We start from the raw sequence: 16,130 nt of genomic DNA on the forward strand, positions 1-16,130 counted from the left end.
TACCAATCTCACCTGATGGGTTCACGCTTTCCAAGAACAATCACCGAGTGACAGCGGAACGTGATGCTTCGTTCCGCTCTCGCGCCAGTTAATTAACACCCGTTCTGAATGGCCCAAAGAACCCCTTGGGGCTGGGTAGTGAAGCCATTCGACAGCTTAGTCGAATGCCCTCGAGGAAAGCCCTGTTCCTCGGTGGAAGCTTGGGATTCAAGCGGGAGCGTGATCCTCCTGAATGCGTGCCTCTCTCTCCAGGCTTCTTAAAGACGGTTCCAATATTGTGGAAATGTTTCTGTTTACGTGAAGAATAGCTGATGGTAGAGTTGAATATGTGGTTCTATTTTATAGGTGGAATAACAAAGAAGAGGAATAATAGAAGAAAAAAGAATGAAATAAATAAGATTTCTCTCTCTCTCTCTCTCTCTCTCTCTCTCTCTCTCTCTCTCTTTACATCCTAGTTTTTCCTGGATAACGACGTCATAGATAATTAGGTTACGAAGCTGGATAGCTGAGTAGGCAAGACTCCATCTCATTTTCATTGGAACTTTATAATTGAAATTCATGAAGCATCTAGATATTCACGCAAAGAGGTATCGCTTGCTAAATCATTATTCAAAAGAGTACCAGCGACTCAAAATGAAAAAAGTAGTGGTTCCATTTCAGTCGATATCTGTATATATATATATATATATATATATATATATATATATATATATATATATATATATATATATATATATATATATATATATATATATATATATATATATTTTTTTATATTGTTAGGTTTCTCAGTTGTTAATTTGAAACAGCCTTGTTTCATTTGTTATCCTGCACTCCTGTTGTGTGAGAGGAGGCGAGGTTACGTTCGTCTCTTTGTGTTTTTTTCTTCCTCGGTCAGGTTTTGGAAGGTAGATCGACAGGTTCTCGTGATGCAGTAGACAGATCGATAGGTTCTCGTGATGCAGTCGACAGATCGACAGGTTCTCGTGATGCAGTCGAGAACAAGCAGCAGTAGTTTTTGAAGTATCACCTAGTTGTTGGTGATAGTCCTTATACCGCAGGTGTGGGTCACGTATTGACCGCCTAGGAGGACGTTAACCCAGCTCCCGAGGTCGAGGTGGTGACTCAACCATGGTTACCAGTTTTGAGGAAATATCCTTCTGGGGAGCGAAGCTGCTGCCGCATCGATTCTATCGTGGTCTTTGGCTGTGTCTCGGCAGGGTACGATGGTCGTCCTCGAGGATCGTGTATTGTGGTTCTGGATGATTAATCTGTTTATGATATGGTTATTTCATTTAGATATGTTGGAGGAGAAGTGTATGGGCGTTGAGTAATCGTTATGATGGTTTATTTCACTTTATGCGTGATATATGATGGTTCATTACCTGATCATTCATTAGTGACGAGCAAGAGTATGGCTCTTATTGTTATTATTGTAATTTGTGATGGGCAAGTGTATAGCTCGTATTAATTATTGTTATCAGTAATGAACAAGCATATGGTTAAACGTTTATTGGTTTATTTGTTGCTGTTGTTTAGTGTGTTTATTTAGGTCATTTTATGTAGCTAATTGTTCATCATTTAGTTAAAGACAGTTATTTGAATTTGTAATTTGTAATTTATGATATTGACCATTTATGATGTCTGTGTGCTTCCCAAAAACTTGGGTTCTTTGTAATTACTGTAAATAACTTAGGTTAATCAGTTAGGTTTAACTACTTGAGTATTTTCTTTTCCTCTCTCCTCCTTCGGTTGTTGCAGTCGATCAGTCCATTCTAGACCCATTTTATTTATGGATTATGAACTTGGTGGGGGCACAGAAAAGTGACCATGGCAATGCATACATATTTATATCTATATATATAAATATACATATAATTATATATAAGTACACACACACACACACACACACACACACACACACATATATATATATATATATATATATTATAAACACACACACATATATATATGTATATATATATATACAATCGCTTTAATAATGACTTACGTCTGATAAATATTGTTTTCTGCTTTAAATTTTATCTGCATCAAATTACATCTTTATTTATTAATACATTTGAAAACATTTTTAACTATAGACCTTGCAGTTAAAAACTAAATTACCATAGAAAAAAATTCTCATCCTTATGTGGGATCCGAACCCAACCTTGTTGGAGGAATTATTTTGCCTACTGAAAACCTAAGTCACCGAGAAGGGCAGAATCTTAACTCGGGTATTTTGTATAAGTTTTATATCCATCGGGTGTTTTGAAGGGTCGAAGTGCTTCGCCATATTTTGTTTTTGTTTTTGAATAGTTACCTTTAAGAAACGGGTACGTAATTCCGCCTGTTTATTTGGTATTTATCTCTGCTTTTATTTTCCATAATTATTTTCTCTAAACATATATGGACATAAGGAAGGCCTCTTTATATGTTATGAGATTTCTTCTCATCACTAGAGCGTAAGTAAGTAAGAATGTAGCGGGATTTTGCAAGAAAGAAAATGGATATCCTTCGTTTTCTTCTGAAATGGAGAATTATTAAATAGGGATGACTATAATAAACGTAGTATAGGGACTGCGTATATTTCAGGAACATACGCGTTTATGGGGTTTCCCCTATATTGATGACATAAAAAGTAAAGCACTCTACATGTTTAGAGAGAGAGAGAGAGAGAGAGAGAGAGAGAGAGAGAGAGAGAGAGAGAGAGAAAATCTTGTTTATTTCTCTTCTTTTCTTCTGTTATTCTTCTTCTTCTTCTTCTTCATTGTTTCACCTATACAATAGAACCACATATTCCATTCTACCGACAGCAATTCTTGACGTAAACAGTAACCATTTCCACAATATTGGATCACGTCCCTCCTGAATCCCAAACTCCATCCCCACTTCCACGAGGAACCGAGCGATCCTCGAGGGTATTCGACTATGCGGTCAGATGGTTTCACTCCCCAGACCCTAGGGGTCCTTTGGAATATTCAGAACGGGCGTTAATTAATGGGCGCGAGAGCAGAACGAGCCATCATGTTCCCCTGTCACTTGATAATTTTTCTTGGAACGTGTGAACCCGTCAGGTGAGATTGGTATGTTGCAACCTAATCAAATTTACCATCGTTCAACTGTGATGTTATTTAAAGCCATTTACAGTCTTTTTATTGATTTCAAATTATTTAAAAATATGGATTTTTTATTCATTATTCAAAACTAGTTATTAGTTTTTAAACGATTATCTAAAACTGTTATCCAGGTGGTGTCTCACAGTCAATTGCTACAATAATGTTAAATCATGTAAATCAGTTGATATTTAAATGTGAAATATTACTAGATTTTTTTACCAGATAAATAGACAAATGTTAGAGCTAGCTGTTAATGAAGCGCAAAACCTTCATAAAATTATTCTAATATAAGGAAAAAGACGAAATTCAGTTTGCAATTATTTATTGATGAAGTCACTTACAATATAAGTTATCATTTCAAGCAGAGAGTGATTTGTAACCCTTTTTCTGTATAACATTAACTGGCAGTTCCTCGAAGCTTAGGTAACAAATTAACAACACTGAGTTACGAAATGAAATAAAATTAAATATAATTGAGTATGTCAGTTATTTAATTCTCATTTTTCATTTTTTGAAATTCCTTTCTTTGAGGTTGGAGCAAAACTTTTATTCCAAATCATAAAATCACTCTTTTTTTATGCACCCTAAAAAGAGCATAAAATATATATTGGAAAGAGAAGAAAAGCCGAGTAAGCAAGTTCTGTTTTTATATTCATTAATATCTCACTGTGAAAAAAGAGGAAATGCATTAAGAAAACGTATGAAATTAACCGATATTTTCCTCAGTAGAATCTTCTGTAGTCAGTTTCCATAAGGATCCTCTGCTATTTTCCGTCATTTGTTTTTTCTAAATAACGCCCAGAGGACCCCCTCCGCTAATAATGCAATCGTGGCCACCAGATAACCAAGAAACATTAAGAAGAATGCAGCCTGTAATGAATAATAATAATAATAATAATAATAATAATAATAATAATAATAATAATAATAATAATAATAATAATAATAATAATAATAATAGGGGCACAAAAGACCAACTCCTGATAGACAAAATGGTAATGAAGAATAGTAAGAGAAGGAGAATCTACCTAAGTATAGCGTGGATTGACTGCAATAAAACCTTCGACATGATACCGCACACATGGCTAGTAGAATGCCTGAAAATATATGGGGCAGCTTCCTAAAAGATACAATGCGCAACTGGAATACAGTACTTACAAGCTCTGGGATAATACTAGCAAAGGTTAAGAGCAGGAGAGGTATCTTTCAAGGCGACTCACTGTCCCCACTACTCTTCGTAGTAGCCATGATTCCCATGACAAAAGTACTGCAGAAGATGGATGCTGGGTACCAGGTCAAGATAGGAGGTAAGAGAATTAACCATCTGATGTTCATGGACAACATCAAGCTGTTTGACGTAAGCCATAAACACATAGGCAGTTCCAGTAATCAGATACAGCGCAGGAGTAGTGGAGTGGACGAAGGCTGAACTCCGCAGCATAGATCAGAAAACTAGGAAACATGAAATACACAAAGCACTACACCCAAGAGCAAATACAGACATACTATACATAACACGAAAGGAAGGGTGGAGAGGTCTACTAAGTATAGAGAACTGCGTCAACATCGAGAGCAGGGCACTGGGGCAATATCTGAAAACCAGTGACGACGAGTATCTAAGGAGTGCATGGGAAGAAGGACTGATAAAAGCTGACGACGACCCAGAAATATACAGAGACAGGAGAATGAAAAAAACAGAACAGAGGACTGGCACAGCAAACCAATGCACGGACAGTACCTGAGTGAGACTAAAGAACTGTCCAGCAATGAAACATGGCAATGGCTACAGAGGGGAGAACTCAAGAAGGAAACAGAAGGAATGCTAATAGCGGCACAAGATCAGCCCCTAAGAACAAGATATATCCTAAGAACAATAGATGGAAATAATATCTCATCCATATGCAGGAAGTGCAATATGAAAGACGAGATCATAAACCACATAGCAAGTGAATGTCCGGCGCTTGCACTGAACCAGTACAAAGAGAGGCATGATTCAGTAGCAAAAGCCCTCCACTGGACCCTGTGCAAGTAACATCAGCTAACTTGCAGTAAGGAGTGATACGAACATCAACCTGAGAAAGTGATAGAAAACGATTAGGCAAAGATCCTCTGGGTCTCTGGTATCAGAACAGATAGGGTGATACATGTCAATACACCAGATTTGACGCTGATTGACAAAATCAAGAAGAAAGTATCACTCACTGATGTCGCAATACCATGGGAAACCAGAGTAGATGAGAAAGAAAGAACAAATTGATAGGTATCAAGACCTGAAAATAGAAATAAGAAATATATTGTACCCATAATCATAGGAACACTAGTCACGATCCCAAGATCCGTGAAAAGGAACCCGGAAAAACTAGAAGCCGAAGTACTTCCAGGTCTCACGCAGAAGAGAGTGCTATTAGTGAGAAAAGTGATGGACTCCTAAGGAGGCAGGATGCAACCCGGAACCCCACACTATAAAAACCACCCAGCCGAATAGGATGACTGTAATAAAAAAAAAAGCAATGGTAACAGTATTTAAATCATAAGATTCGCCAAAGATGTACGGACGAAATACTTCATATCTGCAGTCGTTTCTGATTTGTAGTAAACAGTGTATCACTATATAATAAGTCTATTAGAAACCCTCGATATTTATGGTTGTAACGTCCAAATAGTATTTTATGGACATTTTATATATATATATATACAGTATATATATATATATATATATATATATATATATATATATATATATATATATATATATATATATATATATATATATATATATATATATATATATATATATATATATATATGTATATATATGCACATGCTGACCTGAAGGTAAGTAAGAGTGATGGCCGGGGAACTGGAGTCTTCGTCCTTTTCGTCATGCTTCTTCGGAATTTTTTGTTTTTCTACCTCATACCACCTGTCCACGATCCCAGCATCCACAAGTCTCCTGATTCTGGAATCCCAAAAAGGGATGAGTGAGATAGAGACATTTTTACCTTAATGATGTCCAAATTATTATTATTATTATTATTATTATTATTACTATTATTATTATTATTATTATTGTTGTTGTTGTTGTTAGTATTAATATTATTATTATTATTATTATTATTATTATTATTATTATTATTATTATTATTATTATTATTATTATTATATTCAGAAGATAAACCCCTATTCATGTTTAACAAGCCTAAGGGGTCGTTGTTGTTATTATTATTATTATTATTATTATTATTATTATTATTATTATTATTATTATTATTATTCAGAAGATAAACCCGTATTCATATGGAACAGGCTTAACGTGTCTGTTATTATTATTATTATTATTATTATTATTCTATTAGTGGATTATTAACATTATTATTATTATTATTATTATTATTATTATTATTATTATTATTATTATTATTATTATTATTATTATTATTATTCAGAATATAAACTTCTATTATTGTGGAACAAGCCTAGAAGGGGTCAGTATTATTATTATTATTATTATTATTATTATTATTATTATTATTATTATTCAGAAGATAAACTCCTTTTCAAATGGAACAAGATTACAGGGGCCAGTGACTTGAAATTCAATCCACCAAAGAATTTGGTGTTCATTTGAGAGAAGTTACAAGAAGATAACAGGAAATGCAATAAGAGTAGATCAGTCATTAGAATAAGAAAAAAATAAAATGTAATTAAATGATTAAAATTGAAGGTGAATTGTTTTAGGGCAGTACTGCATCCAAAAAGAGTGCTTTTGTTCATATATAACATCGTCAACATTTCCAAAGCCTTGTGACGTCAAGGGCCTCTGTGAAATTCCGCCACCCTTGTCTTTCCTGAGCCTTTCTCTCCATCATTCTTACAAGGTTCCTCTCATCTCCATTTTCCATTCTCATAGTTCTTATCCAATATGTCTGGATCTTTTTCATCTCTTTTGGTTTCCCCATGGTCGTAGCTGACACTATTTCGTTCTATTTTCGCCGGGGTGGTAATAGTCACTGTTAAATACTATTGTGTAAGATTTTAGAAACGGCCCTTTTGGGTAACCAATTACAAGAAAGTACAAAACATTTTCCAACACAAACATAAAGAGGACAGAAAATATGATCGAGTAAAGGTAGCATTTTTAGATAACCAAAGAGTAAAAAAAAAAGTAAATTCACCAAATTGTAAAGACAAAATGAACATGATAACAGTGAATAACAATGATGTAAACCAAATATATTGTACATATGATGAATGTACTTCCAAATGTATTCTACGTGTATGAATGTATTTCTAAATGTGTTGTACATACTGTATATGAATGTATTTCCAAATGTATTACACACGTATGAATGTATTTCCAGTAATTTATCAAGCAATGCTTTAATACAAAATAACACTGAGACTTACACTTTACTGAAAGGTCTTTGGTAAGGAGCCCCTTGTGGGCAAACGAATGCAGAAAAAGCTGGATAGAAGACTTCACGACCCACGTAGAATTTATGTTCCCCCAATTCCAATGAGACAACTTTTCCATTATCGCATGGATCAATGTGCACTGATTTCCCCTGCAAGATCTTCAAAGCCACGAGAAAGGAAAAGGAGCTTTCATGAGGTATTTTGAGATACAAAGGTGCAATAAATATAAAATCAAGATTTTATCCAGATAAGAAGACAAGAGGATTGACCTGCGAAATTACTTTTTTGAGTGTCCGTTTACCTCTTAATACTATTCTCCTTACATGCATTTTAATAAATGTGTATCTGCTTATCAATTTATTAATTTATTTTTTCTTTTTTAAGAAGTGAGATATCTTCTTTCTGCATTTCCCTTTACCTCCTCTTACTTCTACCTACTGAATACCATATTCTTTGGAAGCTTGAATTCCAAGTTAATGGTCCCTGTGGGCTTGTTCCATATGAATAGGGTTCGTCTTCTGAATATAATAATAATAATAATAATAATAATAATAATAATAATAATAATAATAATAATAATAATAATAATAATAATAATAATAATAATAATAATAATAATAATAATAATAATAATAATAATAATAATAATAATAATAATGTGAAATGTCATCCCTCTCTAGGTTTAAAAACGTAAGCTAAACTATTCATTTAAAAGCATATTACAAGTTGCTTCAGAGTAAGTGCACAAATTACAGTACCTTTCTTACTTACGAGTCTTATCCCAGCTTTAGTGCTGTTCACAAAACTCTTGGATCTGTCCTTATGGTTGAATAGTCCCCAGGTTTGTTTGTAAATGCCTTGGGTCGCGTCCTTAAAAAGTTAAGTCATGTTATTTATCATATGTCTGAATATTGGATGAGTAATGACTATGGTTAAAAAGTAGATTTCACATATTTGAAAGGAGAGTGTTAGATTTTTAAACTTTATATATCTACGAAGGCTAATCATTTGTGATTAAGAGTATACATAAAATTTGTTTGCTTATGAGTATAAAAATTCGTGATCAACAGAATGCATAAAACATTTGCTTATGAGCATTTTCAAGCTGCATCGTTCTCATAATTCCTTTAATTTATAAAATGCCGTTAAATGTAATATGTAAAATGTAAAAATGATATTCTGAAAGACTCCCTTATTCATATGTAATAAACATGTAAATCATTCTTTCCTGGATATATATTCGTTGGTTATACCCAAGTAATAATAAGAAATTTGGAATTTCTGAACAGTTTCATAAATATGAATTATAATTGCTCATCCTGACCTTAAACGCATATTCCAGGAGAGTGCCCTCGGACACAGTCAGCGTAAATCCATTTTCAACTGCTCTCGGGAGGTCCTGCAAACTGTCAATTGGTTTCTCGTAGACAGGGACAACAAGAAATGAAGTTAATGTCCCAGAGTAGAGAACTGTAATAAACCATTTGTGTATGAAGAAATGATGTACATATTCTGTTATGTATGAATTTATTAGAAAATTAAATCTATCTCGGAAGAAGACCCTCTCTTTTACCCTATTAGTCTGTTACCCTATCGATCTATATTCACTTACAAGATGACTAATGAATCAATATATTAAAAAATACTTGAAAAAATAACTTACCACAGACGACCAAGCAAAAAATATACCAGAAGAAGAAAGTGATCCTCTGGGACAGGCTTTCTGTGTCGAGAAGATTACCTTGCTGAACCAAATTGCGAAATATATTGAGTGAATAAGTCTGAAGGTCCCACTTCGATTTTTGAGGGCTGAATTCTTCTGAGATTTCAGACTGAAGCCTTAAAATTGGACCTATGGCCAGGGTCGTGATCACGATGCAGATCCATATCTGTAATAAATGGAAAAAGTGCTGAAAGGTAATTTCTTATTTTATTATCTTTGAAAGGCTTGAGCATAAAAATAATTAACAGTATAAATACGGTGTAACCTGGACTGATGAAATTTAGTATTATAAGAGAGAGAGAGAGAGAGAGAGAGAGAGAGAGAGAGAGAGAGAGAGAGAGAGAGAGAGAGAGAGAGAGAGAGAGAGAGAGAACTGAAACAATCCAATCCAGCACTTACCATGTAATACCATGTAATTTACGAAATCTTCCTGCTCTTATATTTATTGTACAGTCTTAATTAAGCTCTGTTCCACACGTAGCATTTACTGCTTCCATGGAACAACTCGACAAAATAATTTACATCTCATCTCCAAGGCTGGAGATGTATCGTAATTCTCACAAGTGAGAGAAAAAACTGAAAAAAAAATATCAACAGTTAAAAACATATTTCAGTCACTATGAAGGCTTAATAAAATAATGATAACGGTGATGGTGCGCACTTGCAGTGATGAAAGGTTTGTATCAGCGAAGCTAGTTGGCACTGTTAGTAGTGAGGATTGATGATGATTTATAGTGATGAGTGATAATTTTATAGTGTTGTTTAATTATGGTGGTTAGTATTATACCTGTGATGTTGATCATTGGTGATATTTGGTAGTGTCAAGGTAAGTCCTGTTACTTAGCGAAAATGACATAACCGGAACATGAATGGTTATGTAGTGGTGTGTAGTGGTCAATGGGCTGAGCGGTGAAAGCGTGAGACATTCAGGTAGGGGTTAGCTGCATTGGTTTGGTATTTTTCCCAGATTAGGCCTATAAGAATTTTATAATATATATATATATATATATATATATATATATATATATATATATATATATCTCACACATTGCCACAGGTGAAAAATAAGAAACAGGTGTAGGTCCTGATCGGTTTCGACTTTATTTCCAAGCCTTTGACGAAGGACTGATACAGAGTATTAGAAGTCACAAATAAATATACTACAGAAACAGTACTCACGAGCATACACAGCCGTTTGAGACTAAAGATCCGCCGACAGGCCGGTGTAAAGGTAGGAGGGGCCTTCAAAACTCATTTGGCTAAAAATCACAATCTACTCTCAGGGAACAATACTTAGGAGACTACAGGTCCACACCTGATATTAAAGGATCAAGTTTATACATCCTTTGACTGATATTCATAATATGGCTGTAACTTTCGTTTATAAAGGTAGATTCAATGATATTCCTTTCCAATGATATTCCTTTTTGCCTCTTCCCAGTTGATAGCATGATTTTTCTCACTAACATGTACAAAAATACCAGTCAAGAGATGTATAAACATGATCCTTTAATATTAAAAGAAATTTGCAAATTGTTTAAATTTCAAGGTAGGCGGTAGAAATGTATGGAAATAAGATTAATATATTTGTAAGCACAGTATGGGGGCAGCAGTGCTAATGAGTTTTCCAACCCCGCCTCCCTAACACCTGTCCTGTTTGTACCTGTAGTCTCCTATGGTCTGTACGTTTACCATTATTGTCCCCTGAGAGTATATTGTGATTTTTAGCCAAATGAGTTTTGAAGGACGCTCCTACCTTTACACCAGCCTGTGGGCGGATCTGTAGTCTCAAACGGTTGTGTATGTTCGTCAGGACTGTTTCTGTAGTATATATATTTGTGACTTCTAATACTATGTATCAGTCCTTCGTCAATAGCTTGGAAATAAAGTCGAAACCGGCCAGGACCTGCATTCCGTCTCTTATTTTGACCTGTTTTAATGTGTGATAAATGACTCAGGTACAAAAGTGATTATAATCATATATATATATATATATATATATATATATATATATATATATATATATATATATATATATATATATATATAATTTTCTCACCTCTAGCGAAAACGGTGCCAAGATGGCGAATTCTCTGCCTTTTTCGCGGAGTGCCCTTGAGAAAATACACTTATATCCGAACGAATAGGAAATGGTATAATCGATGACAGTGTTCCGTATTTCTGTAATGAATGAATTTTGGCAATCATAAATATTTGGAGACTAATATATTTATGTATTTATATAAATTTTTATGTATATATATATATATATATATATATATATATATATATATATATATATATATATATATATATATATATATAAATAAATGATAAACATATATATGTATATATATATATATAGGTAAATATATATATAACATATATGTATATATATATATATATATATATATATATATATATATATATATATATATATATATAATCATAAAGCAACAAATATTCTATATCCAGTTCACGCTGGACTGTTAGCTCAGTGGTTTGACCGTCGACTGGAGTCCTTGGAAAGTACCGAATCGAGTGTTCGATATACTGCAATACCTATCCATTTATCGCTTAAAATTCCCTTTCGGTGATAATTCTCCTTCGGAGATATTCCCCCAGTATCGTGAATTGGATATTAAACGACATTTGTAGCTTTATGGTTGTATGTACATCACTGTGTGATAAAAATGTCATTTATATATATACATATATATATACATGCATATAATATATGTATATATATATTATATCTATATATATGTATATTTATATATATATACTACACATATATATATATATATATATATAATATATGTATATATATATATATATATATATATATATATATATATATATATATATATATATATATATATATATATATATATATATATAGAGAGATATATATATATAGACATTTGATACATGAATAAATATTAAAGGGGGTGCCTGTTCATTTTTGAACAGTTTGAGAAATATATTATTTCCTTTCGTGAGCGATATAAAATTGATTGATTTTATTTGACCACCGTGAATAAAATTCTGAAAAGTATTTATTAACCATTCACACCAATTCCAGTCACAGCCAAGTGGACCTCCCTTCTTGCTGCCATTCCTATCATTCCAGTGATATTCCCATCAGGTTGAGGATAGCCCCAAGCACCGTCGACTGAGGGAAATATCTTAAACCTGCAAATATTAAAGTAATATTTATAATACAGGAATACTTCAATTAAACATGAATATTCTATTACTGGGGAATAACATCTAAAACGTTGATTTGTAACAATATACTGGTACGAAAATTGAAGTTAATTAGTAAAAATACACAAATTATATTTTAAGAAACTGTTCAAATGGAAACTTCAACAGGAACTGAAAATATGACTATCTTAGACATACTGAGAAATTGTGTGAACACCTATTTGAACCTTCAAGTTTATCTAAGATCTTTTTAATGGCGGTTATCAGTACTTGGTAATCCATTTTGAAGAATATTGTTCCCTTTATGATGAAAAAAATACAATTTCATCGATTAAAATGCCAGATACAACACTTACGTAAAGTTTAAAACCTCACTGAGCGATCTGATGATCTTGAAGTCAGTCCCTCCAATAGCCTGAACGCTTCCATCATCGTTTCGCTTCCCAAGCTCGAATTCAGGAGGAGCGTCATTGGCTGCTATGTGGAACTGTCTGCCTTTCATGTCACGGTATTGGTCGGGGTCATACAAGGGGAGGAGCTGGGGTCTTTTGCCTTTGTAGGTGCTGTTCCAGTGTCCCTTGTAGGCAAACCTGCGCGAAGGCCATTAATTGAAACCAATAGGTAATGGTAATGCTGAGGAATAGTTCCATATCAAGACGTAATATTGAGGATAGCAAAAGGCAAAGGTTGTAGGATACTCAATGATGCCTTAGGCAAAGAATGAGTAGGATACGTGGACAACGATAACGAAAGACTAAATGATAGTATTTCAGACTTTATCTAGAGTTCTCACTAAGAGGCCTCTCTCTGCAGTGACTTGCATATGGCTAATAGCATTGAAGAGGGAATTTAGAGAGAGAGAGAGAGAGAGAGAGAGAGAGAGAGAGAGAGAGAGAGAGAGAGAGAGAGAGAGAGAGAAAGAGAAAATTGTTGAAAAGTATATGCATGGACATTCAGAGTGCATATCTTTTTTTTTGCAAATGGAAAATATAACAAGATTTTATCGTACTTTTCCGTTTTTGAGCTGAAATTATTTGGTCCATGTAAAAAAAAATAAACTACTAATCAGCAATTCTATACATGCGTCCAGCAATAAAAAGAAATACCTCATAATTCCGTCCTCCATTACATTTGAAGAAAACACGAGAAACTTTCCACTCGTTTCTTGGTTAACTAACGTGACGTGAGTTCCTTCAAAGATTAGATTTTGTAGAGCAGCCATTGACTTATTCGTGACTTCCCCCTTCTCGAATAATAAAACCCAATTGACCAGATGACTCTTGGTCCTTTTAGCTTTGATCTGAAAGAAGGAAAAGCAATTCATACTAGAGAAGGATTGTTTAGTTATGATAGAAAGGTATTTATCTTCTCTTTGTATGGTTTAGTGAATCTCATCTTTATACCAGATATGAGGAACGTAGAATAATATCTCACTGAATTTTCTCACGAGAAACAGTAAATTTTCTCAGAAGCTGTAATTTGTAAATTAATGTAGTAAACATTATTTTTTCCTCTCAGTATAAATTACAGTATGTATATTTTTCATATTTCAATTATACTTTATTAATCTGAAGTTATTCACACTCTATTCTTACTATTTTACTATTGTAAATGTTCTAGTGCAAAACTAGAATTAAACTATATACCACCTATTTAAAAAGTAAATTTCAAATTTGTTAATATATTTTAATTATCTAACTACTGGATTCCTACCATTTATTTTAAGTTCTTCTTTCAATGAAGATCAACTTGTAAGAGCTTAGATGAAGTGCATAATAATAACTAAACTTTTATAGCAAGTGAACTATTCTTCTTTGTTTCAGCAAAGTTCGGTAATTCGTAAAGTATGAGAAGATGCAGTTAATGTGAGATTTATTGTGTGTAATGGCTTTTAATTTTGTGCTTCTTCAAATTAAACACACTGAATAATAACACTGAACAATGACAAAAAACATGAGTTATACATAACTGAATATCAACACTGAATAATGACAAAATGCAAAAGTGGTCGTTACCTTTTGAAAGATATCCAAAACCTTTTGAAAACTGCATAAAGTCAACAAAGATGTGCCTTGCTTTGCTGAACGAATGATCACGTCTACTGTTCCTAGATAAGTATCGTACTGGAAGGTCATCAACCCAGACATTTCGGTGGATAATTCATTTATCATCCTTTGGGCCTTATCTGTTTTGTTGGGAAGGAAAAATAAAATCATAACTCAACGTAGATATTTGATAATCTCAGTTTCTCTGAAAAAGGAAAAGTTAAAAACAGATAATTTCCAGTCTGAGGAAACATTTTTCCTTTACAGAAAAAACGAGAATGTCAAGATCCTCGTTATTTTTAATGTTCAATGCCTATTTTATTCTTTGACAACATTTCCTCCTTACTTCCTAAAAAAATGGATAAATTGATGAATATATATCCTTCCATAATGAATCTATCCTTGCCTCTGCTTCAGATATTTATGTTATTAGTTTATGTTCAGATTTAGTTATTATAAATACTTGAGAATAAATTCAAACGGTGAAGCAAAAGAGGGTCATTGTTTTCTCAAGCACTAAAATTTACAGAAAACTTTTTAAATTTTTTTGTTATTTAATCTGACTATTCAAAATGATTTGTTATATCACTGATATAAATTACACGGTAAGAATAAAAACTTACCTTCTTGACCTATCTCGTAAAGGAGTTGTATGTTCAAAAGTGTTGAGTTAACCAGTTTCTTCATAAATGTCAAGAAGCTGCTTCCATAAGGATCACTGAAATTAATATATATATATATATATATATATATATATATATATATATATATATATATATATATATATATATATATATATATATATATATATTTAAATCACGAATAATATAAAAATGTGATGATTATATTATATAACAAAGTTATAGCCACGAAGGATAAGTGAAACAGTTGTGATACTAAGTACTGTGACCATATCTAGGTAATAAGACAAAAATGCTTAGTATCTTAGTTGTTTCGCCTTTCCTTCGTTGCCGTAACTTTGTTCATATATACATACATACATACATACATATATATATATATCTGTATATATATATATATATATATATATATATATTTATATATATTTATATATATTTAATTCTATATATATTTCAAGGGTATAAATATCATATATATAAGTATATATATATATATTATATCATTAAAAAAATCAATTGTTTTTTTTGATCAGAAAATGATACTAAATTAATCATTTTCTTCTCTGTAATATATATAATATATATATATATATATATATATATATATATATATATATATATATAATATATATATATATAATATATATATATATATATATATATATATAATTCACAATTCACAGAGAAGAAAATGATTAATATAGTGTCAGTTTTGATAAAAAAGAAAACTATTGATATTTTTTTAATGATAATTAAATCCGCTATATTCTGGTCCCTGAAGGTGGGTAGTGTCGTCGATGCACCTCCCGCGGTGTACTGTAGGCATTACTTAACGTTCTTTGTAGCGTCCCTTCAGCCCCTAGCTGCTAACCCTTTCATTCCTATTACTATACCTCCATTCATATTCTCTGTCTTCCATCTTGCTATCCATTCTCTTCTTACAATAGTTTCTTAGTGCATTTGCAAGGTTCTCCTG

General features: G+C 32.6%; 1 protein-coding gene across 1 annotated transcript; it reads right to left on the reverse strand.

The window, feature by feature from the left end:
• Positions 1 to 1,190: 1,190 nt before the first annotated feature.
• On the reverse strand, positions 1,191 to 16,073 carry LOC136852193 (glutamate receptor ionotropic, delta-2-like). The gene is made up of 9 exons (XM_067126639.1): positions 16,048 to 16,073; positions 12,825 to 13,058; positions 12,335 to 12,453; positions 11,318 to 11,439; positions 9,199 to 9,424; positions 8,860 to 9,005; positions 7,527 to 7,693; positions 5,949 to 6,078; positions 1,191 to 1,271 (listed from the first exon to the last, which is right to left on the reverse strand). Exons 1-9 carry the CDS (start codon positions 16,071 to 16,073, stop codon positions 1,191 to 1,193), a joined length of 1,251 nt encoding a protein of 416 aa, XP_066982740.1.
• Between the last annotated feature and the right edge of the window lie 57 nt (positions 16,074 to 16,130).

This window comes from Macrobrachium rosenbergii, chromosome 25, assembly GCF_040412425.1.
Source record: "Macrobrachium rosenbergii isolate ZJJX-2024 chromosome 25, ASM4041242v1, whole genome shotgun sequence".
NCBI classification, from domain to species: Eukaryota; Metazoa; Arthropoda; class Malacostraca; order Decapoda; family Palaemonidae; genus Macrobrachium; species Macrobrachium rosenbergii.

Coding starts and splice junctions, on each gene's coding strand:
- LOC136852193 (XM_067126639.1), bottom strand. CDS start 16,073: ATGGAAGACAGAGAATATGAATGGAG. Junction 7,694..8,859: donor TCCTGGAATATGCGTTTAAG/GTCAGGATGAGC, acceptor GTGGCTTTGAAG/ATCTTGCAGGGGAAATCAGT. Junction 1,272..5,948: donor TCACTCTTACTTACCTTCAG/GTCAGCATGTGC, acceptor TATCATAAACAG/ATTAATCATCCAGAACCACA.